The sequence below is a fragment of the Pelophylax lessonae genome, assembly GCF_965119305.1.
Source record: "Pelophylax lessonae genome assembly, chromosome: 9".
Lineage (NCBI taxonomy): Eukaryota > Metazoa > Chordata > Amphibia > Anura > Ranidae > Pelophylax > Pelophylax lessonae.
Window position 1 is genome coordinate 245,106,449 of NC_138776.1, and position 24,171 is coordinate 245,130,619.

The following is a 24,171-nucleotide window of genomic DNA, read 5'->3' on the forward strand; positions in this document are numbered from 1 at the left end:
GTTTTCCGGTGCAGGCCTAAAAATGTAAGGCACTATCTGATCAACGCCAACAATAAAGGAAGGCCAAAGTGGTTAACTCCCTATTTAGTAAGGTCTCACGGCATTTGGTTTACTGAACACTCAATGAAAAAACTGAATTTTTGTAAAATCTTACCTGTAAAATTCCTTTCTCTGAGTCCTCCGACAGTCGCCGCCGCCTCTAAGTCATCACTGTTGGGTATTGACTTCCGCTCCGCAGGAGTAGAGCGAAGTCAATACCCAACAGTGATGACTTAGAGGCAGCGGCGACTGTCGGGAGGATGTAAGAGAAATTAAATTTGATAGGCTACCACCATTTTCATAATAACAGCCATTTTGCCTGCTTATTAAACATTGAAAACCAAGAAGTTATTTATACCTTCCATCTGAACTTATTTGGTACGACAGTTACTTTTTTTTTAAAAAACAGTAGCTCAGAAGAAAGAGTCCCATCTAAGCATGTGGCTGGACAGGTCTGGTAAGGAAATGGGATGAAGAGTCCAGGTTCTGTTTTGGTTAAGGTTTAGATTTGAAGATGGCATACGTACTCAAAATTATTCTACAAATATAAAGTCTTTCTTCATATTATATACATTTAAAAATCTTTAAAAAATAGCACACATCAGTCTCGTCCCTTCTCTTAACATTGTAACAGGATTCTGTTGAGCAGGTAGTGCACACAGTCAGGAAGAGAATGCGAGATCAAAGTTCCAGGGCAGCCATATTGGGTGAGGCCTTCAGGAAGCAAAAGGTAGGTTCTTTTACAGGAAAAGTTGGGCAATGGTATAGGAGAAGGCTGGAGGAGGTAGATGGGATCTGGATAAGGCATCATGGATGGAGTGTTATGCTGGAGAACAGATAAAGGGAATAGTTATAAGAAGGTTTTATCCAACGTCAATCACAAAATAACCTAACCACTTTATTGCATCAATGGTTAAGTAGCACTTTTACTTTCTCATTGGGGCACACAACTGACTTACCGCAATCCATGCTGGCAGTGAAATGACCCCTCGAGCACACACTAGCCAGTTTTCACACCCAACGTTTATGTGCATTCATCCCTTCTCCCTTAATGACCGGTCCCCAGGATCTATGCATTAACTTGGTAACCAGACCCTTCCCTGTGTGTATACATTAGCCATCAAGTGACTGGTATTGAGCATATACAGTGCCTTGCGAAAGTATTCGGCCCCCTTGAACTTTGCAACCTTTTGCCACATTTCAGGCTTCAAACATAAAGATATAAAACTGTAATTTTTTGTGAAGAATCAACAAGTGGGACACAATCATGAAGTGGAACAAAATGTATTGGATATTTCAAACTTTGTTAACAAATAAAAAACTGAAAAATTGGGCGTGCAAAATTATTCAGCCCCTTTACTTTCAGTGCAGCAAACTCTCTCCAGAAGTTCAGTGAGGATCTCTGAATGATCCAATGTTGACCTAAATGACTAATGATGATAAATTGAATCCACCTGTGTGTAATCAAGTCTCCATATAAATGCACCTGCACTGGGATAGTCTCAGAGGTCCGTTTAAAGCACAGAGAGCATCATGAAGAACAAGGAACACACCAGGCAGGTCCGAGATACTGTTGTGGAGAAGTTTAAAGCTGGATTTGGATACAAAAAGATTTCCAAAGCTTTAAACATCCCAAGGAGCACTGTGCAAGCGATAATATTGAAATGGAAGGAGTATCAGACCACTGCAAATCTATGAAGACCTGGCCGTCCCTCTAAACTTTCAGCTCATACAAGGAGAAGACTGATCAGAGATGCAGCCAAGAGGCCCATGATCACTCTGGATGAACTGCAGAGATCTACAGCTGAGGTGGGAGACTCTGTCCATAGGACAACAATCAGTCGTATACTGCACAAATCTGGCCTTTATGGAAGAGTGGCAAGAAGAAAGTAATTTCTTAAAGATATCCATAAAAAGTGTCGTTTAAAGTTTGCCACAAGCCACCTGGGAGACACCAAACATGTGGAAGAAGGTGCTCTGGTCAGATGAAACCAAAATCGAACTTTTTGGCAACAATGCAAAACGTTATGTTTGGCGTAAAAGCAACACAGCTCATCACCCTGAACACACCATCCCCACTGTCAAACATGGTGGTGGCAGCATCATGGTTTGGGCCTGCTTTTCTTCAGCAGGGACAGGGAAGATGGTAAAAATTGATGGGAAGATGGATGGAGCCAAATACAGGACCATTCTGGAAGAAAACCTGATGGAGTCTGCAAAAGCCCGGAGACTGGGACGGAGATTTGTCTTCCAACAAGACAATGATCCAAAACATAAAGCAAAATCTACAATGGAATGGTTCACAAATAAACATATCCAGGTGTTAGAATGGCCAAGTCAAAGTCCAGACCTTAATCCAATCGAGAATCTGTGGAAAGAACTGAAAATTGCTGTTCACAAACGCTCCCCATCCAACCTCACTGAGCTCAAGCTGTTTTTCAAGGAGGAATGGGCAAAAATTTCAGTCTCTCGATGTACAAAACTGATAGAGACAAAACCTAAGCGACTTACAGTTGTAATCGCAGCAAAAGTTGGCGCTACAAAGTATTAACTTAAGGGGGCTGAATAATTTTGCACACCCAATTTTTCAGTTTTTTATTTGTTAAAAAAGTTTGAAATATCCAATAAATTTCGTTCCACTTCATTAATGTGTCCCACTTGTTGATTCTTCACAAAAAAATTACAGTTTTATATCTTTATGTTTGAAGCCTGAAAATGTGTCAAAAGGTCGCAAAGTTCAAGGGGCCGAATACTTTCGCAAGGCACTGTATGCCTTCCCTTCAGTGTTTAGTCTCAAGATGATGTACATTAGCTACATATGCTCAATCTCCAGCATATATACATTAAACCTGGACCAGTGTCCAATGTATATGCTTTAACTCAAAGTCACTAGTCTCCTACATATTTGCATTAGCCTTCAATGGCTGGTCTCCAGAGTATATACATAAACCTTCACTGGCTGGTCTCCAGAGTATATACATAAACCCTAAGTGACCAGTCTCAAGCATATGTGCATTAGTCCTCAGTAACCAGTCTTCAGGGCACATTTAATAATGCTCAGTGACCAATTCCCAGTGTATATGCCTTAACCCCCAGTGGCCACTCTCCAGCATATGTGCATTAACGTTAGTTGCAGATCTTTATGTGCATTAGCCCTCAGTGAGCAGTCTCCAGGGCATAATTAATAACCCTCAGTGACCAGTTTCCAGCATATGTTCATTAACCTTTGGTCACTGAGGGCGAATGCACATAGAGACCTGTACCTAAAGGTTGATGCACATATGGTGTAGACTGATTACTGGGGGTTAACGCGCATACAGTGAGGGGAAAAAAGTATTTGATCCCCTGCTGATTTTTTTATGTTTTCCCACTGACAAAGAAATAATCAGTCTATAATTTTATTGGTAAGTTTATTTTAACAGTGAGAGACAGAACAAAAAAAAACATCCAGAAAAAAAAAGTTATAAATTGGTTTGCATTTTAATGAGTGAGATAAGTATTTGATCCCCTATCAATCAGCAAGATTTCTGGATCCCAGGTGTCTTCTATACAAGTAAGGAGCTGAGATTAGGAGCACTCTCCTAAAGGGAGGGCTCCTAATCTCAGCTCGTTAGTATAAAACCCATCTGTCCACAGAAGCAATCAATCAAGATTCCAATCTCTCCATCAGTGTCTGGCCTCAGAAATGCGCTTCTGGAAGAATGGTCAAACATTCCCATAGACACACTCCTAAACCTTGTAGACAGCCTTCCCAGAGAGTTGAAGCTGTTCTAGCTGCAAAGGGTGGGCCAACTCAATATTGAACCCTACGGACTAAGACTGGGATGCCATTAAAGTTCATGTGCATGTAAAGGCAGGCGTCCCAATACTTTTGACAACATAGTGCAGGCCAGTCAAGTTCCTCTGCCCCAAACTCGCTCATACATGTCTTGGTCCGTAGGGTTGGCATCCCAGTCTTAGTCCGTAGGGTTCAATATTGCGTTGGCCCACCCTTTGCAGCTTTAACAGACACCCAGGAGGCACTGAACGATCGAGTACAGTGCGCCTTGACAGGGAATGGAGGAACCTGACACCTGATGGAAAAGGCCTGAATCACTTTCTGTCTGATCCATCTGGAAATGTTCACAGAGGAAGCGAACAACCCTTTCCGAGGTCCATCCATAAGCACAAATAGTGAGTCTGACTTCCTAAAAGACTCCGTAGCTGCCAGGTACATCCTAATTGCCCAAACCACACTCAAAGCATGTAAGGCATTTTCCTTAGAATGTTTTGGCCTGGGACACAGGGAAGGCAACACAATATCTTCATTCAAATATAAATCTGAGGCAACCTTTGGAAGGAACGATGGACAGGGCTGAAGAACCACCTTATCTCTGTGAATCACCAAGTAAGGTAAACGACAGGATAACGCCGCCAGTTCCGACACCCTGCACGCAGAGGTGATAGTCATCAAAAAAGCCACCTTCTGAGACAGCGTAAGCAAGAGAATCTCCCGAAGGTTCTCAAAGGGAGGCTTCTGGAGGACCGAAAGCACCAAATTGATGTCTCAAAGCGGCAATAGAGGCCACACTGGAGGAACCAAATGTCAAACATTCTGAAGAAAGGTATGAACCTCTGCACCTTTCTGTTGAGCCAAGATGCCAACAGATCCAGCTCACGGTGCCCCACTGGAGAGACAACTGATAAAACACCTCCGGATAAACAGACCATTCCCCCTGGTCCAACAGCTGCCGACTGAGGTAATCCACCTGCCAGTTTTCCGGTAATGTGTACAATGGAGAGGCTGGAATGAAACATTCTGTCCACCTGAGCATGCCAGCTACCTCCAGAGCCATCAAGACACTTCTTGTGCCCCTTGGTGATTGACATAAGCCACGGCCGTGGCATTGTCTGATTGAATACGCACTGGACATCCTTGGAGAAGATCAGTCCAATGTTCCAGGCACAGTCTGATCACCTGGAACTCCAGGACATTGATCGTTAGTCTGGACTCTTCCAGGGTCCAGACCCCAAGTAGAATTTCTGTCGAGAACGCCTCCACCAAGACAGGCTGACATCGGTGGTGACAACCGTCCCAAAACAAGGGGAGGATAGATTTGCCCTGCCGGAGCGCCAGAGAACAAAACCACCAGATCAGTGACCCTATTGTACCCTGGCTCAGCTGGATTTGGTTATCCAGAGACTGCAGATTCTTGTCCCATTTGATCAGAATCTCTCTATGCAGGGACCTCGTATGGAACTTTGCAAACGGGACCTCCTCGAAGGTCGACACCATCAGGCCCAGCACCTGCATGCAAATCCGGAGGGATGACCATCTGCTGGACAGCAGGAGGCGAATTTTAGCCTTCAGATTCTGAAGTTTGTCCAGCGGAAGGAGTACTCTGGCTACGACTGAGTTCAGAGTCAGACCCATATAGTCTAGCTTCGTGGAAGGAACCAAGGCAGACTTCTGAAGATTCAGAATCCAGCCAAACTCCTTCAGGGTCCGTATGGTGATCTCCAGACTTTCCACGAACACCTAAGGAGACTATTTGCAGAAGAAGGTCGTCCAAGTAGCCCAGGACCTCGATCCCCTGCTGACGTAACAATGCTAGCACTGGGGCCAACACTTTCGTGAAGACCTGAGGAGCGGAGGCGAGACCAAAGGGTAATGCCACAAACTGATAATGCTCCTCTCCCATGGCAAAGTGGAGGAAGCGCTGGTGACCGACATATACTGGAATGTGAAGGTAAGCGTCCTTGATGTCGATGGAGGCAAGAAAATCCCCCTGATGAAGGGAAGCCACCACCGTGCGAATGGATTCCATTCTGAACTTCTGCACCCGCACAAAGCAGTTCAGCACCTTGAGGTCCAGAATTGGATGAACCTTGCCTTCCTTCCTGGAGACTGCAAACCGGTTTGAGTAAAAACCCCTGAAAACCTTCGTAAGTCTGAATCGGGACGATCACCCCTTGAAGCAAAAGGTCTTGCACTGCCCCAAAGAAAGCCTGTAAGCGGACCAGGGACAGTCGCACGTTGGAAGGAAAGAACCTTTCCGGAGGGTAAGAATGAAACTCGATCTTGTAGCCAGACTGTATGACTTCGTGGACCCACTTGTCTTGTTCCAGGGAAGTCCATGGGTCCAGGAACCAGCGAAGATGTCCACCCACCCCAGATACAGGTGAGGGCGCACCTTAATGCTAAAGGGCCCTTGTCCGCGGGTCTGGAGAAGCCCGCTCTTGACTTGCCAGACCCAGTTTGCTTGGATCCTCCAGAGGAGGCCCCGAATAGCTTTGATCCCTTGCCAGTCGACCCTGAGGGATGAAAAAACTTCTTGTGAGCCGTAAGAAGGGCCCACATCTACGACGAGGGTCCTTGCCCTTTGTAGCCTGCGGAAGAAAGGTACTCTTCCCCCATGTGAGACCTTCAAGGAGGGGAACCCGGGGGTTGGACCGACCCAGGGAGGGGCCCACGTCCACCCCAAAATCCTCCAGGGGGAGGGGGGGGGGAACGACAGCTACTCACCATACCAGGAAACAAGCAGTCACCGCTCCAGACAGAACCCCTTGCCATCAAAATGGGGGGCTTTCCGCCAGGAGGAACGCTGCGACTCAGGCCGAGACCTAGTCGTTTGCGACCTCGCAAGGGGTTAACTCGCAGGCCAGCCCCTGTTCGGTGGGGCTACATCATGGTCAACCTAGCGCAAAGCTGAGGTCTGCACGTGCTTGCTGGCCAGACTGGGGTGACCACTGGATCTAGATTATCCAGCCCATCGCCCAGTCCGGCAGTTGATTCTACATCTCACAGGAAAAAAAAACAGGAGATAAAAATCTGTCTCAAAAGAAGAAAAATTGCCAGGACCAGAGATCCCAGCAAGGAACTAGGTCCTTACTCCTGACTAGGCAGAAAAAAAAATGGTGGGCTCCAGTTGTTTTGGTTGAGCTCCTGTTGCCTGGTTGGCTAGTGTTTAGCCTTGGGAATTTTTTGCTGTTCCCACCCCTCATGGGTTTGGGACGTCCCAATGGTTAAAAAGATCAGGAGCTGTGTACATCAATGAACGAAAGAGAAAATGGGATTTTTGACTTACTGTAAAATCCATTTCTCTGATGAACATTGACGGACACAGCACCCTCCCTTCTGTGGAGTTGTATTTTCTTCTGACACTGCTTGTAACAAAACTGAGTACCTATAAACGAAAGAGGGAGTATACCCCCTGTAACTGCCCATAGACGTAGCCAGACTTTTCTGCCTAGTGTCCTACTCCTGTATGGGGCAGTATAACCTAATGATTAAGAAGATTAGGAGCTGTGCCCGCCAATGAACGAAAGAGAATGTTTTTTTTTTAATTATCGTTTTGCTACTTACATGTGCATATGCCCGGCACAGCAGGGTGCCAGTCTCAGCGTTTCAATCCCACGGATAAGCCGATGATCAGGGCCACAATTGCTAGCAGGATAATTACCACCACAATAATTATGATCATTTTCTAGGGGAGGGAACATCAAGGAGAAGGATCAACTACAATGAGCAATTGTACAAAACAGTCACGTCTTTGTCTTTTAGATGTCACTTGTCAGTCCAAAATAAGCATGTCTTTCCTGGTAAAACAGAACCTAGAGAGCACCGGAGATTGTACTGTTGACACAAGCTGTAGAAGAGGAAGAAGATGGAGAAGAGGAGAAAAGGAACGTACTCCGATAGGAAAGTTTTCATGTCTAATTGAAGTATACCTTTACGGTGAACCTTTCTATTGAACAAGCAATAAAAACCGTTCCTTCAGATCCGTTCCATAAAAATGTTCTCTTTCATTCAGCCTAAGTAGACTAAACAGCACTGTCACCGATAAGCCAATCTTGACTTATTGCCAAGTCAGCAGCTTAGCCCTCATCTCCATCTCTAGCCACCACCACTCAGACAGATTTATGCCGAGAGCAGTGACACGTGACTGTCACTAGAACTAGAGTAGTGTCTCTGATGTGTTCTCTGCCATCCACAAGCTGGCTTTGCTTCTCCGTGCAGGAAGCAAGATGGCAGCCTCCAATAGGGACATAACCGGGTCTCCAGAGACAGACTAAAGCAAAGATGTTGTCTCCAGATAATGCACTGGTGAGATGTTGATAGGCTGAATAGCGGTTTCTGTAAACACTTGTAATTGTAGGCTTTAACTGCCTGCTGTGAAATTAAAAATTATATACAGTCCAGGCGCTTACAGCCCAAAAAAACCCCTACGGAAAAACAAACCAGTGGTCACTTTAAATAGCAAAAACCACTCACAGTGCCGCCAGTCCGCAGCATGGGATGTGGATGCAAAGAGCTTTAAAACAGTATATGGACAGTGCCCAGTCATGGTGTCTATAGGAGATAACCCATGGGCAGCCGGCAAAAGATAAAAGAAAACTAGTTGATTGACAGTTAAAAATTGATAGCAGTGAGACTTCTCCATCGTCAGAATACACTGCTCAGCGCTGCCGGATGTGCCGATAGAGCAGCATTTATCTAACAGGGTGGTTTGACTTTTGTACAACCTCCATCCCCATAAATGGATGGAGATATCTCTCTCCATTAGATAGATAGATAGATAGATAGATAGATAGATAGATAGATAGATAGATAGATAGATAGATAGATAGATAGATAGATAGATAGATAGATAGATAGATAGATAGATAGATAGGATAGATAGGATACCATCAGGGACCGGCCAAACTTCCTTCCATATATGGCAGGCATAAACCAAAAAGTCTTTGTCCTTCCGCACATAAGATGTGGGAAGATATAAAGTGAAACAAAAAAAAGAGGAGGAGGTAAACAATAAAGGATGCACAATATATGGACTTATTTAGGAAAACTGAAGTAAAGGGTAACTAACAGACTGACCAATATAACCAATCTGGCCAACCTCCCATAACACTCGGCACTTCATGGTCACCAATTTGCCATTATTGCAATAGTAAACATTAACTTTGGGCTAGATAATATATTCTAAAAAACTAAAATAAATTATATATATATACACATATACATATACACACACACACATACAGTAAACCCCAGATCCATCGCGGTTCAGTTTTCGCGGTCCCGGTATATCAAGTTTTTTTCTGTAATGTTATTTTACTATATAAGTCATTAAAAATTAAATATTTTTGTGTTTTCCATAGCTCTTGCTATGTCTCTCAGTATCTTTTATGTGTTTAAATGAGTTTCTATGGTTTTAAAAGTGTGTTCAAAGACCTTAAAATGCTTTTAAAAGTACAGTGACAGTAAAAAAAACATGCCTACAGTGTATTTTAATAGGGTTTTTCTATTTTGCGGATTTTCACTTTTCGCGGCTGGGTCCGGAACGTAACCACCGCAATGGAGGGGGGTTTACTGTGTATATATATATATATATATATATATATATATATATATATATATTATATATGTATATGTGTGTGTGTGTGTGTGTGAGTGAATATATATATATATATATATATATATATATATATATATATATACACACACACACACACACACACACACACACATATATATGTACACATATACACACACACACACAATTTTTTTTATTATTATTTATCTAAAATGCACACACGCACGCACACTCACCAGCCACCTTATTAGGTGCACCCTTGCTAGTACCAGATTGGGCCCCCTTTTGCCTTCAGAACTGCATTCTTCGTGGCATAGGTTTCAACAACAACCACCTCTAGGGTTTACAGAGAATGGTACGAAAAAAGGGAAAATATCCGTAAGCGGAATTTGGGCGGACAAAAATGCCTTGCTGAAGTCAAAGCAGAACAGGCAGATTGGTTCGAGATGAAAGGCAACAATAACTCAAAATAACCACTCATTACAACCAAGGTATGCAGAATACAATCTCTGAACACACAGCACATCGAATCATAAAGCAGATGGGCTACAGCTGCAGAAGACCACACCGGGTGCCACTCCTTTTAGCTAAGAACAGGAAACTGAGGCTACAATGCACACAGGCTCACCAAATGGGGACAACAGAAGACCTAATTTTCCCTACTCCGGTTTTTATAAATGAGCCCAGTCCTATCTAAACAAACTCAATCCAAAAATTCAAAGTAGGGTAACAATAGCAGGAGATGAATCAAAAGCAATACACTACCAGTACAACATAACTATATGCAGGGATCTGGTTGCTACTTGGGGTCCTTCAAGGCTGCCAAGCCCTAAAATACTACTGAGCAATCTAAGCGGTTCTTCTCACCCTCCGGGCCTCACTCTGGTATTTTACGGCTTTCTTTGTATCGGCCACGGCTCGTTCGACAAAACCTACTGACTCGTCCATGTTATTTTCTATACGGTCTATAAGACAACCCTTAAGAAAGGAAAAGGTGTGGGAAAAAAAGAAAGAAAAAAAAAAAAGACAGGGTGGTGGAGAAATAGCAGAAGGAAGCCAAGACACAAGTATAGGAATGGGTTAAGAGGTGTATGTTGTTAAAGGATTATGAGAGAAAACGATTGTGGTAAGTGTAAAAGGAAAGAGTAAGGACATGGCAGGACACATGGATAAAGGTTTTAAAGAGAAGAAAGAAAAAAAAAGGAAAAAGAAAATAAAAAAAAAATAAAAAAAAGAAAGAAAGAAAGGAAAAAGAAGAAAAAGGAAAAAGGGGGAAAAAAAGAAATATAAAAGCCAAGACAGGATATGGCAGAACACATGGATAAAGGTTTCAAAGAGAAGAAAGAAAAAAAAAGGAAAAAGAAAATAAAAAAAAAAAATAAAAAAAAGAAAGAAAGAAAGGAAAAAGAAGAAAAAGGAAAAAGGGGGAAAAAAAGAAATATAAAAGCCAAGACAGGATATGGCAGAACACATGGATAAAGGTTTCAAAGAGAAGAAAGAAAAAAAAAAAGGAAAAGAAAAAAAAAAAAAAAAAAAAGAAAGAAAGGAAAAGAAAAGAAAAAAAAAAAAAAAAGGAAAAAAGGAAATAGTGAGGATATGGCAGAACACATGGATAAAGGTTTTAAAGAGAAGGACGAAAAGAAAGAAAAAAAAAAAAAAGAAAGAAAGGAAAAGAAAAGAAAAAAAAAGAAAAAAAAAAGATAGGAAAAAAGGAAATAGTGAGGATATGGCAGAACACATGGATAAAGGTTTTAAAGAGAAGGACGAAAAGAAAGAAAAAAAAAAAAAAAAGAAAGAAAAAAAAAAAAAAAGAAAGGAAAAAGAAAAAAAAAAGAAAGAAAAAAGAAAAAAAAATGAAAGAAAGGAAAAAGAAGAAGAAAAAGAAAAAGGAAAAGGGGGACAAAAAAGAAATATAAAAAAGGAAAAGAAAAATAGCGAAATATAAATGAAAGCACAGAAGGCGGCCGTAAAGCATTAAGAATAGAAGGTTTGAAAATGCAGTGTATTTAGAGTTTTAAAAAGGACAAGTTTGGGCCATTATAGAAGGAAGAACATACAACATGAGACAGAAGAGATAGGTGTAAGCACGTTGACGCATGGCAGAATATTAATTGTAAAAAAAATTATGAAGTTGGGGTAGGTTTTAAGAAAATCAGGAAAGAAAAAAAGGGTAGATAAAACATCGGGAAAGGAAGGTTGGGTATTGAGAGTTGAGATTTAGGTAGACATTTTAAGCAAAAGCATAGGAAAACACAACGTAGGAAGCAGAGAAAAAAGTTTGGTAAAGACATACGAGTATTAAATATTAAAAAAAGTCAAGAACATTGGAAAGATAGTGAAAGGATATGGTGGAGAGAATGAGATCAATATTTGAGGAGAAGCATAGATAAACCCATGGTAGAAACCAAAGAGGTTTAAAAGGTGTATTTAGAATTTTGAAAATAACAAGTTTGGGCATTATAGAAGGAAGAACATACAACACAAGACAAAAAAGAGTGTAAGCACATTGGTGCATGGATGAATATTAAATGCAAAGAAAATTATGAAGTTGGTGTAGGTTTTAGTAAAATTAGAAAAGATAAAATGGTAGATAAAACATCGGGAAAGGAAGGTTGGGTTTTGAGAGTTGAGATTTAGGTAGAAGTTTTGAGCAAAAGCATAGGAAAACACAACGTAGGAAGTAGAGGAAAAAAAGGGTGGTAAAGACATATGAGTATAAAGCATAAGCGTAATAAAGCCAGGATCAAAAAGTCGAAAACAGTGAAAAGATAGTAAAAGGACATGGTGGAGAGAACGTAAGGAGGATGAGATGAGAAGCATTGATAAACCCATGGTAGAAACCAGAGAGGTTTAAATGGTAGAAAGGTACAGTTAAAATGAAACAACACAGAGGAACACAAGCATAGAACACACAATGCAAGAAGCACAGTAAGAAATGTTCGTGGTAGAGATAGAAAATTGAAATATGATGGAAAATGTTCATGGTAGTGATAGAAATTTGAAATATGATGGGAAATGTTCATGAAATAAGCAGGATATAGTGTGAGATGTTAAAGAAAAAAAAAAAACAAAAAAACACGATATTGTAGTGTCACATAAAGAACTTTGTTCGGTCATCTGTAGCCCTAAAATGTATCCTACTACCAGCTCTTAGGTCAGGTCAGGTCAGGTCAGATATGCCATTGACTATTGGGTCCTCCCACCCTCACCTTGCGTGCTTTGTTATTGTATTTCACAGCTTTGGTTGTCTCTTCTCGAGCTTTCTCTACGTGTTCCACTGATTTCATGACATTGATCTCTATGTTATCAGTCACTTCCCCCTGTAGCGGACACAAAGGATCAGTTAGTACACTGGACAAGTAAAGGGTTCTCAGATGAAGGCCAAAGTCAGAGAGAAGCGGTATAGTTACCTTAGCTTGGTTGAGCCTCAGTCTCCAAGCAAAGCATTAAAGACAGAAAATGAGACACAACTGAGATATCGAATGGCTTTTATAGAGGCCATGTTTGGGTGATTAAAGATAAATATAAAACAGTTTACATAGTACTCCTATTCCCTTAAATAAAGGCCCTGATTTGTCGTTTTTCTTTGTCTTCACCCGCCCATTTTGTTCATGATGGTTACCTGGTTCTCAACCAGCATGGCAATATCCATGAACATGTCATGGAGCTCCTTCAGGCTGCTCTCTAGCCGTACAATGTCCCGATGACGAGATTCAATTTCACTCAGGGCTTGGCGTGAAATCTGCGAGTCGTTAATTATCTACAGGAATAGATGGAAAAGTGTAGTTTAGGATACGGGTACCAGATCATACTGGTAAGTAGCTATGCCAAAGCTGTACATCTTCTTTATTGCTAGATGGTATGTCCTACACTAAAATGTTGAAATGTTTGCGGACACTTACCTTCCCACTTTATATGAGTTTATTGGACATCCTATTCTAAAACCATTAGGCATTAATATGGAGCTGTGTTCCCCACCCCGCTCCCGTGTGGCTAAAACTTCTTTTACTCATCTGGGAAGGCTTTTCACAAGATATTGCAATGAGTCTGCGGGAATTTGTCCCCATTCAGCTTAAAGAAGATGTGTGAGGTCAGATACTCACGTTGAACAAAAAGACCCTTCGATAAATCAACTTCAGAACAACCGGCCTGCCCATAGATAGATCGAATCTCAGCTGGCCCCTGCTGAACCAGCCAAGATTCGATCCATCTATGGCCAGCTTTAATCCCCATTCATACTTGCGAACGGGACCGTCATAGATTATATGCAAGTACCCCAGTGGGGGTTCCCAATAATTAGATGCAGGAGGCAGCCCTATTGAAATCAATGGGAGGCTGCCAGCTCCTGCAGCTAATCTTGGCCTCTTTTCATGGAGTGATTACCTGTGAATGATCGAGCCTGGTCGCAGACAGTTTCTGCAGTCAGTCAATGAGCAATTTCATGTGAAAGGCCATGATTAGCTGCTGGAGCTGTCAGCCTTCCATTGATTTCAATGGGGCTGCCTCCCGCATCTGGAAACCCTGATGGGGTTCTTGCCGGTAAACGTTAACAGCCCCATTCACAAGTGTGATTGGGGCCCAAACCAGGAAGGTCTGTTTAAATTATGATTCACTCCACCTAGAATTCCTTCTTTAACCTGGCTCACAATCATTGTATGTGATTTCCCAATGGTGCTCAATCGGGTTGAGGTCAGGGCTCTGTGCAAGCTGTACCATTAATAATAGCAATCACTGGAAACAGCTGAACCCATTAATTAGGATCGTGCCCATATAGTTGGAGTAATTGTTGGGTGTTCACATAGGGCATCTCCCTTACACCAACGAAAGGCTCCACTAAAAACAAATAGTTATTGGGTATACAGTATGTAGGTGATGGAAGTACCCACTGACTTTTCACAATCCCCTACCTTCCCCAAACCGAAAGCCTTAACTCCCTGAGTCGGGATCATGCTTTTGGGGCCCCTGGGGCTACAGATCAAGTATACCCATCCTTTTCTCTGCCATGTGACAATCACCTAAACAAGCCCTATAGTCTCGACCACACCCAATATCACAGTCCTGATGAAGGGGGAGCCACTTCTGTTGGCTTTACTCACCACCTGTGAACTGTCAAATTCAATATGTTTTATTAATAACTCAAGTGGAACGAACTTCTTTATACCGATCCAAGTCTACCTTGTGGAGCGCTTTTCCATCACCAACAGAGAGGCAGCAGCAGAGAGCCTAACGAGGCTCAACCTACATCATACCTTCATAAGCTAAACCCCCTTGACGGAAATGCATCCCAGATCAACTCCAGCCATATCTGACCACACTAGTCCAGTACGGTCATACACTTACACACTTTTTTAGGCATTAATGAAGGGTTGTTAGCTCCTTCCTTTATAAAGCTAGGACCTAGATCTGCATCTGGCACATCTTTCTTTGCCATTCAGAGGGCACGCCTGCCAGGAGATGGGAGGTTCTCAAACACTTTTTGGCTAATGTCAACACAACCTACAGAAACGGGTGATCTTACAGAGTGATGGACATCTGCAAGCCACAGTATTTGGAATGTGCAGTATAAAGGTTATAACCAACTGTATGTGACAGGTCCACTTTATAGAAGAGTCTTACCCCGGAAGTGAAGATGTTGGGATTTCCACTTTCCAGCATCTCCTCTAACTCATCATCTGTTGTGTTTTTGCCGGCTTGAAGGGAAAACAGCGATGACAAAATGACAGATGTTAGAATCACATTGGTAATTACAATGCCCTATTATAGACCAGAGAGTGCTGTGGACAGACAGACAGAAGTAGAACTTTGATAATATGTCATAATGGTAATACAGCCTCTTTTCTCTCCGACCCCAAACACAGTTTCTTTGCTGCTGCACCACCAAAATAGGAATATGGCGGTGGTGCTCTGTGGCTTTCTGAAAAACTAGTGTCCTGGATGTCTCAGGCTGCAATGCTTTCTGAGCCATTGGCCCAGAACAAGTATGAAGCCACTGAGTCGGCCGGATAACCAAGTACTTCGTATTTTCAGAAGCCAGTAATGGTAGCCTTGGTAATCTCTCATGAAAGATTGCTTTTAAGCCCACTTTAACTTAGAACTGAAATCATCTAAATGCATTCCAGGTGCAACGTCCTGCAAACTGAAAGTGTGCGAAATCTTACAGTACATTTGTTTAGAAAGCAACCACAGCCTGAGTAGAAAAGCCTGTTCCCTGGCAGAATGTGCAGAGGAGGATCCTTGGTCTTTGTGCAGGGCCGGTGCTACCTGTAAGGCGACCTAGGCGGCCGCCTAGGGCGCCGGCATCCTGCACCCGGAATCAGGATGAGGACCTCCAGCATCGCCGAAATCCCCATAGGAAAGCATTGAATAATGATTTCCTATGGGGAGGTCTAATGCGCGGCCATTGCCGCGCATGCGCATTAGGTCTCCCCGGCCCGCTAATGTCGGCGGGGAAGGACAGTAGGCGGAGCCTGACCCAGCGCCGAGGTAAGTCACTGAAGGGACTGAAGTTACCTAAAGCAGTAAACTTTATTTCATCTAAACAGATCAATGCAATGTGAATGCCAAGATATAAAGAAACCACAGCCTGAGTAGAAAAGCCTGTCCCCTGCCAGTATGCTTCAGAAAAACCTGTCCCCTGCTGAGTCAAAACAAGAGCTCTCTGGACAGCAAAATTCATGATCCCGTCTGATTGGAGAGCTCTAGCTTTGACTGGCTCGGTAGGGGAGCCTGTTGGACCTCTGCAGAAAGACCACTGCTTCTTCACAGACAGTGAAGGTCAGTCTCTGCATGATTTAGTGCTTGTGGTAGGTGACTGACTAGCTCTACAGCTCTGGATCCTGGATTAAAATCCCAACAGATATCTACAGCCGTGGCCAAAAGTTTTGAGAAGGACACAAGTATTATTTTCACAAAGTCTGCTGCTTCAGCACTTTTTAGATCTTTTTGTCAGATGTTACTTTGGTATACTGAAGTATAATTAAAAGCATTCCAAGTGTCAAAGGCTTTTATTGACAATTACATTAAGTTTATGCAAAGAGTCAATATTTGCAGTGTTGACCTTTCTTTCTCAAGACCTCTACAATTCCCCTTGGCAATGTTGACCTTTCTTTCTCAAGACCTCTGCAATTCCCCTTGGCAGTGTTGACCTTTCTTTCTCAAGACCTCTGCAATTCCCCTTGGCAGTGTTGACCTTTCTTTCTCAAGACCTCTGCAATTCCCCTTGGCAGTGTTGACCTTTCTTTCTCAAGACCTCTGCAATTCCCCTTGGCAGTGTTGACCTTTCTTTCTCAAGACCTCTGCAATTCCCCTTGGCAGTGTTGACCTTTCTTTCTCAAGACCTCTGCAATTCCCCTTGGCAGTGTTGACCTTTCTTTCTCAAGACCTCTGCAATTCCCCTTGGCGGTGTTGACCTTTCTTTCTCAAGACCTCTGCAATTCCCCTTGGCAGTGTTGACCTTTCTTTCCCAAGACCTCTGCAATTCCCCTTGGCAGTGTTGACCTTTCTTTCTCAAGACCTCTGCAATTCCCCTTGGCAGTGTTGACCTTTCTTTCTCAAGACCTCTGCAAATCCCCCTGGCATGCTGTCAATCAACTTCTGGATCACATCCTGACTGATGGCAGCCCATTGTTGTATAATCAATGCTTGGCGTTTGTCAGAATTTGTGGGTTTTTTTTGTTCGCCCGCCTCTTGAGGGTTGACCACAAGTTCTCAATCGGATTAAGGTCCTAGGGAGTTTCCTGGCCATAGACCCAAAATGTCAAAGTTTTGTTCTCCCAAGCCACTTAGTAATCACATCACTTTTGCCTTATGGTATAATGCTCCATCATGCTGGAAAAGGCATTGTTCCTAAACGATTCTTGGATGGTTGGGAGAAGTTGCTCTCGGAGGATGTTTTTGTACCATTCTTTATTCATGGCTGTATTCTTGGGTGAAATTTGGAGTGAGTCCACTCCCTTGGCTGAGAAGCCACCCCACACATGAATGGTCTCAGGATGCTTTCCTGTTGGCATGACACAGGACTGATGGTAGCGCTCACCTTTTCTTCGCCGGAGGTTTTTTCCCGGACGCCCAAAACAATGGAACCAGTGGAAAGGGTATCCATCAGAGAAAATGACTTTACCCCAGTCCTCAGCAGTCCAATCCTTGTACCTTTTGCAGAATATCAGTCCCTGACATTTGTCCTGAAGAAAAGTGGCTTCTTTTCTGCCCTTCTTGACACCAGGCCATCCTCCAAAAGTCTTCTCCTCACTGTGCGTGCAGATACCCTCACACCTGCCTGGTGTCATTCTTGAACGAGCTCTGCACTGGTGGTGCCCCGATCCCGCACCTGAATCAACTGTAGGAGACGGTCCTGGCGCTTGCTGGACTTTTTTGGGCAGCCTGAAGCCTTCTTCACAAATGCAGTGGAAATGTTTTTTTAAGGGATTAATTTCATTTTCATGGCAAAGAGGGACTTGTGGTAGAGAATTTAGAATAGGAGCTCCTTCCGGAGAATGATATTAATGGACCTATTTACTATATCCAAGCTACTGAAGATAAAATATATTGTTTAATTGCAATTAAAAAAACGGAGTGTAATAAGTTTGGCAAAAATGTGTAAAAAAAACAAAAAAACAATAAATAGATTTAACTCATTCAAAAATAATATTTCATTAATGGGTGAATGCTTTTAAACCAAATCACCTTATGCTTATAAATACAAATTGTTTTTTTATATCTCTTGGTGAAATCGATTAGATCCCCCCCCCCCCCCCATTGAAATAAGGGTAGGTGTCCCTGGGAACCTAAAAGATCACATTGGACTTTTTCTACAATATGTAAAATGGACCTTCAAACGTTGGGACTTAAGAGATGCCAATTCACAAATATAAAACATTCTTCCTCTAATAATCCATTAATTTTATGCAAATTATTTAAAAAACATTTATTATAAAAATACATATACAACGATTGGCCTCATCAAGGTTATCTATAGGCATGAAACAATATCACTTAATAAAACATTTTTTTTTTCCCCCATCACATTTGCCTTTTTAAGCCACACCCTTAGACCATATATAGTTTTGTTTAACTGGATAATTAGGTTTCGGACGGTATCTAATACCGTGTTGTACACAGATCATATGATGTGGTCCTGGCATGTTTTGTTGATTCCTAGAATCACATCACCAGGTATCTATGAGGATCACAGATAAGTAGAACTGAACGATGGATCATGAGTTGGAGACCTCCGTCTCACCAGACCGTCCCTCTGGGACAGGGGCCTCCAAAATTTTGAAACAAGGGGCCAGTTTACTGCCCTGCAAACTTCAGGGGGGCAAGCCTCTGGCCAGTGGGAGTAGAAAATGCCCTGGCATCAGTGGACGTAAACTGTGCCATAGGCTTCGTGGTCAGTGTTAGAGGGAGGAATAGTGCCCCATCGTTGGTGTCAGTGGGAGGAATAGTGCCCCACCGTTGGTGTCAGAGGGAGGAATAGCGCCCCATCGTTGGTGTGTCAGTGGGAAGAATAGCGCCCCATCGTTGGTGTGTCAGTGGGAAGAATAGCGCCCCATCGTTGGTGTGTCAGTGGGAAGAATAGCGCCCCATCGTTGGTGTGTCAGTGGGAAGAATAGCGCCCCATCGTTGGTGTGTCAGTGGGAAGAATAGCGCCCCATCGTTGGTGTGTCAGTGGGAAGAATAGCGCCCCATCGTTGGTGTGTCAGTGGGAAGAATAGCGCCCCATCGTTGGTGTGTCAGTGGGAAGAATAGCGCCCCATCGTTGGTGTGTCAGTGGGAAGAATAGCGCCCCATCGTTGGTGTGTCAGTGGGAAGAATAGCGCCCCATCGTTGGTGTGTCAGTGGGAAGAATAGCGCCCCATCGTTGGTGTGTCAGTGGGAAGAATAGCGCCCCATCGTTGGTGTGTCAGTGGGAAGAATAGCGCCCCATCGTTGGTGTGTCAGTGGGAAGAATAGCGCCCCATCGTTGGTGTGTCAGTGGGAGGAATAGCGCCCCATCGTTGGTGTCAGTGGGAGGAATAGCGCCCCATCGTTGGTGTCAGTGGGAGGAATAGCGCCCCATCGTTGGGGTCAGTGGGAGGAATAGTGCCCCATCGTTGGAGTCAGTGGGAGGAACACAGATCATATGTTGTGGTCCTGGCATGTTATACGGATTCCTAGACCCACATCACCAGGTATCTATGAGGAATCACAGATTACTAGAACTGAACGATGGATCATGAGTTGGAGATCTCCACCTCACCAGACCGTCCCTCTGGGACAGGGGCCTCCAAAATTTTAAAACAAAGGGCCAGTTTACTGCCCTGCAAACTTCAGGGGGGCAGGCCTGTGGCCAGTGGGAGTAGAAAATGCTCTGGCACCAGTGGACGTAAACCTAGGCTTCGCGGTCAGTGTTAGAGGGAGGAATAGTGCCCCATTGTTGGTGTCAGAGGGAGGAATAGTGCCCCATCGTTGGTGTCAGTGGGAGGAATAGTGCCCCATCGTTGGTGTCAGTGGGAGGAATAGTGCCCCATCGTTGGTGTCAGTGGGAGGAATAGTGCCCCATCGTTGGTGTCAGAGGGAGGAATAGTGCCCCATTGTTGGTGTCGGGGTAGGAATAGTGCCCCAAGGGGCAGATAAAGACAAGCAATAGGGCCACATCCAGCCCATGGGTTTCAGCTTGGAGATCTCTGCTCTGGGAGGTCAGCAATACGAATAATAATGTCACTGAGAGGGTCTCATAGTTTAGAAATGTCCGTGGTGAAGACACAACAATGAGTGCTACAATCATTTAGCCTTCCAGTATCCAAAGTCAAATATGTTTAGGCCCTTATATAAATAAGCTCAACAGTCTTCCAATTTATATAGTGTAGATCATCAACACAGTAAGCGGCATATATCTCCGTATAGAAGACTTGCTAATGCCAGCTAAGGAACCTTCAATCAAACAATTGGTATCCACCATATAAGTCTCTTCTGGGCCCATTATCCGAGGAGGAATCCCCCTTTCCAATATGGAAACCAATAGCCGATTCAGCTGACCATACGCCACCCAAAATAAGACTATCATATCAGGGAGATCAAACCTTTCTGCATGTTCTTTTTTTGTTTGACTCCATCTGGCTGCTTTTGAAAACCAGAACATTGCTTCGAGTTACCTTAACTCTTAACACTGGACAACCTACAATGCATTGATTCTTTATGTCGACAAAGGAAACCACAAAACATAACCATGGTGGTGGTGACTCACTGATCTCCAGCTGCCTCTGGATCCGCCCTTTACTTCGCTCTCTGAAATCCACCTGAGCCTCATTGTACTTGGTCATGACGTCCACAAACTTCCGTGACAAGACAGAATGCTGCGGAGAGGGTGGAAAGTGGACAATTCAGACTTTGCCGACAACGGTCACTATATACAATGGTACAGGACCAAAGCCACCATATCAAAGCGAGCAATTAGGAACTAGGCAAGATATTTTAACCACTTAAGATTTAATGACCAGGCCACCCCCTTAATGACCAAGCCACCCCCTTAATGACCAGGCCATTTTTTGCGATACTGCACTGCGTTACTTTTACCACTTTACCACCGGAGGATTTTCCTGCTTTACGTCCAGGCCACTTTTTGCGATTCGGCGCTGTACGACTTTAACGGACAATTGCGCGGTCATGCAACGCCGTACCCAAACGAAATTTACGTCCTTTTTTTCCCACAAACAGAGCTTTCTTTTGGTGGTATTTGATCACCGCTGCGCTTTTCATTTTTTGCGATATTAATAAAAAAAGAGCAACAATTTTGAAAAAATAACAATATTGTTCTACTTTGACAGTTAAAAAATATCCAATATATTCAATTTTTATCATATATTTAGGCCAAAATGTATTTAGCTACATGTCTTTGACAAAAAAATTCTCAATGAGCGTATTTTTAACCGCTTTAAGACCGGAAGATTTTACCCCATTCCTCACCAGGCCATATTTTGCGATTCGGCACTGCGTGACTTTAACGGACAATTGCGTGGTCGTGCGACGCTGTACCCAAATTAAATTTTCGTTATTTTTTTCCCCACAAACAGAGCTTTCTTTTGGTGGTATTTGATCACCTGTGCAATTTTTACTTTTTGCGCTATAAACAAAAAAAACGACAATTTTGCAAAAAATAACAATATTTTTCACATTTTTTATAGGAAATTCCCCCCCCAAAAAAATTTAAAAATCTAAATTTTTTAACATTTTTGGCCAATTTGTTTTCTGCTACCTATGTCTGGTAAAAAAAAAAAAAAAAAATCACAATAAGCCTATTTTGATTGGTTTGCGCAAAAGTTATTGCGTTTACTAAGGGAAAGATTTTTGTCGTTTTTGTTGTTTTTTTTTTTTAACGAGTAATGGCGGCGAACTGCGATTTTTGCGGGACTGCGACATTGCGGCGGACAGATCGGACCCTTGACTGACATTTTTGACACTTTTGGGGTTACTTACCAGTGACATTACTGCAGTAATCAGTGCTATAAATATGCACTGTTACTGTAAAAATTACACTGGCAGTGAAGGGGTTAACTTTATTGGGGAAGGAGGAGTTAAGTGTGTCCCTAGGGGCGTGTTTCTAACTGTGCAGGGATGTGGCTTTACATGTAACAGCAGAGATCTACGGTCCTACATAGCAGGACCGTTAGATCAGTGCTGTTACACAGGGGAGAATGACAGGCGGCTTTGTTTACATTAGCCGCCTGCCTTTCTCCCTTCACAGCGGACGATCGCGAGCAGCGGTCGGCAAACGGTTAATGGCCAGGCCATTTTTTGCGATACTGCACTGCGTTACTTTGACTGACAATTGCCGGTCGTGCGATACTGTACCACAAATAGAGCTTTCTTTTGGTGGTATTTGATCACCTCTGCATTTTTTATTTTTTGCGCTATAAACAAAAACAATAATTTTTTTAATTTCTGCTATAATACAAAGCCAATAAAAAAAAAAAAAATAAAAATAAAAAAATCAATTTTTTTCATTAATTTAGGCCAATATGTATTCTGCTACATATTTTTGGTAAAAAAAAAAAATCCCAATAAGTATATATTGATTGGTTTGTGCAAACGTTATAGCATCTACAAATGATGCAATATTTTTATAGCATTTTTATTTATTTTTTTTACTAGTAATGGCGGCGATCAACGATTTTTAGCAGGACTGCGATATTGTGCGGAAAAATTAGACATTTTGACACTTTTTGGGGATCAGTGACATTATTACAGTAATCAATGCTAAAAATATGCACTGTCACTGCACTAATGAAACTGACAGGGAAGGGGTTAACACCAGGGGCGATCAAAGGGTTAAGTGTGTCCCTAGGGAGTGCTTTCCAACTGTGTGGGGGATGGACTCACTGGATGAACACAGAGATCTGTGTTCCTGTGTAGCAGGAACACAAGATCACTGTGTTCATGCCTGACAGAACGGCGATCTGCCTTGTTTACATAGGCAGATCGCCGTTCTGCTTCTCCAGGGGATTGTTGCGGGTGGCCGGCGGACATCGGGTCCTCCGAACCAGTTGATTGACATCCCTGCTAGCCGAACACAGCACAATCGCGCCTCCAGCGGCGCGATCGTGCCATCTAGTGGCTATTGAATGAATTGACGTACAGGAACGTCGATTCGCGCAATAGAGCTACACAGACGCAGTATATACCCGGCGGGCGGTCAGAAAGTGGTTAAGACAATGTGTCAATTATGGATCATTATCTGTTGGTAAACTCTGCCATGGAACCGTGTCTTTGGTTCTGAAAGACAAGCAAGTAGCTTTTCGGCCAACATTTAAAGCCTAAAGCCGGCCATACATGGATTGAAATTCGGCCGGTTAAGCAGGGACCAGCTGAATTTCGATCCATGTACAAGCAGGCTGATTGTACCCAAGTCAATTTATCGATCGACTTTGGAAAAACCACCCTTTTGGAGTTTTCCTCATGAAATTACTGCCAGTGGCTGGAGCCGCAAAGTAGTAATCATTGTATTCTGCTCCCCGCATACCCCCCCCCCCCCCCCCAACCCCACATATACAGTGTTTCACAAAAGTGAGTACACCCCTCACATTTTTGTAAATATTTTATTATATCTTTTCATGTGACAACACTGAAGAAATGACACTTTGCTACAATGTAAAGTAGTGAGTGTACAGCTTGTATAACAGTGTAAATTTGCTGTCCCCTCAAAATAACTCAACACACAGCCATTAATGTCTAAACCGCTGGCAACAAAAGTGAGTACACCCCTAATTTAAAATGTCCAAATTGGGCCCAAAGTGTCAATATTTTGTGTGGCCACCATTATTTTCCAGCACTGCCTTAACCCTCTTAGGCATGGAGTTCACCAGAGCTTCACAGGTTGCCACTGGAGTCCTCTTCCACTCCTCCATGATGGCATCACAGAGCTGGTGGATGTTAGAGGCCTTGCGCTCCTCCACCTTCTGTTTGAGGATGCCCCACAGATGCTGAATAGGGTTTAGGTCTGGAGACATGCTTGGCCAGTCCATCACCTTTACCCTCAGCTTCTTTAGCAAGACAATGGTCATCTTGGAGGTGTGTTTGGGGTCGTTCTGTTGGAATACTGCCCTGCGGCCCAGTCTCTGAAGGGAGGGGATCATGCTCTGCTTCAGTATGTCACAGTACATGTTGGCATTCATGGTTCCCTCAATGAACTGTAGCTCCCCAGTGCTGGCAGCACTCATGCAGCCCCAGACCATGACACTCCCACCACCATGCTTGGTAAGACGCACTTGTCTTTGTACTCCTCACCTGGTTGCTGCCACAC

At 43.2% G+C, this 24,171-nt stretch overlaps 1 protein-coding gene across 1 annotated transcript in view; it reads right to left on the minus strand.

Moving 5' to 3' along the window:
* Window positions 1-443: 443 nt before the first annotated feature.
* The window catches only part of LOC309562844 (syntaxin-3-like), a 103,379-nt gene continuing 79,651 nt past the window's right edge, over window positions 444-24,171 (minus strand). The window contains exons 6-11 of the mRNA XM_082267160.1: window positions 20,620-20,728; window positions 15,012-15,085; window positions 13,018-13,155; window positions 12,605-12,715; window positions 7,385-7,505; window positions 444-865 (exon numbers count right to left, since the gene is read on the minus strand). Of these exons, the coding sequence (XP_082123286.1) occupies window positions 7,419-7,505; window positions 12,605-12,715; window positions 13,018-13,155; window positions 15,012-15,085; window positions 20,620-20,728 (519 nt within the window). The 3' untranslated portion in view covers window positions 444-865; window positions 7,385-7,418. The remainder of the gene's footprint in view (window positions 866-7,384; window positions 7,506-12,604; window positions 12,716-13,017; window positions 13,156-15,011; window positions 15,086-20,619; window positions 20,729-24,171) is intronic.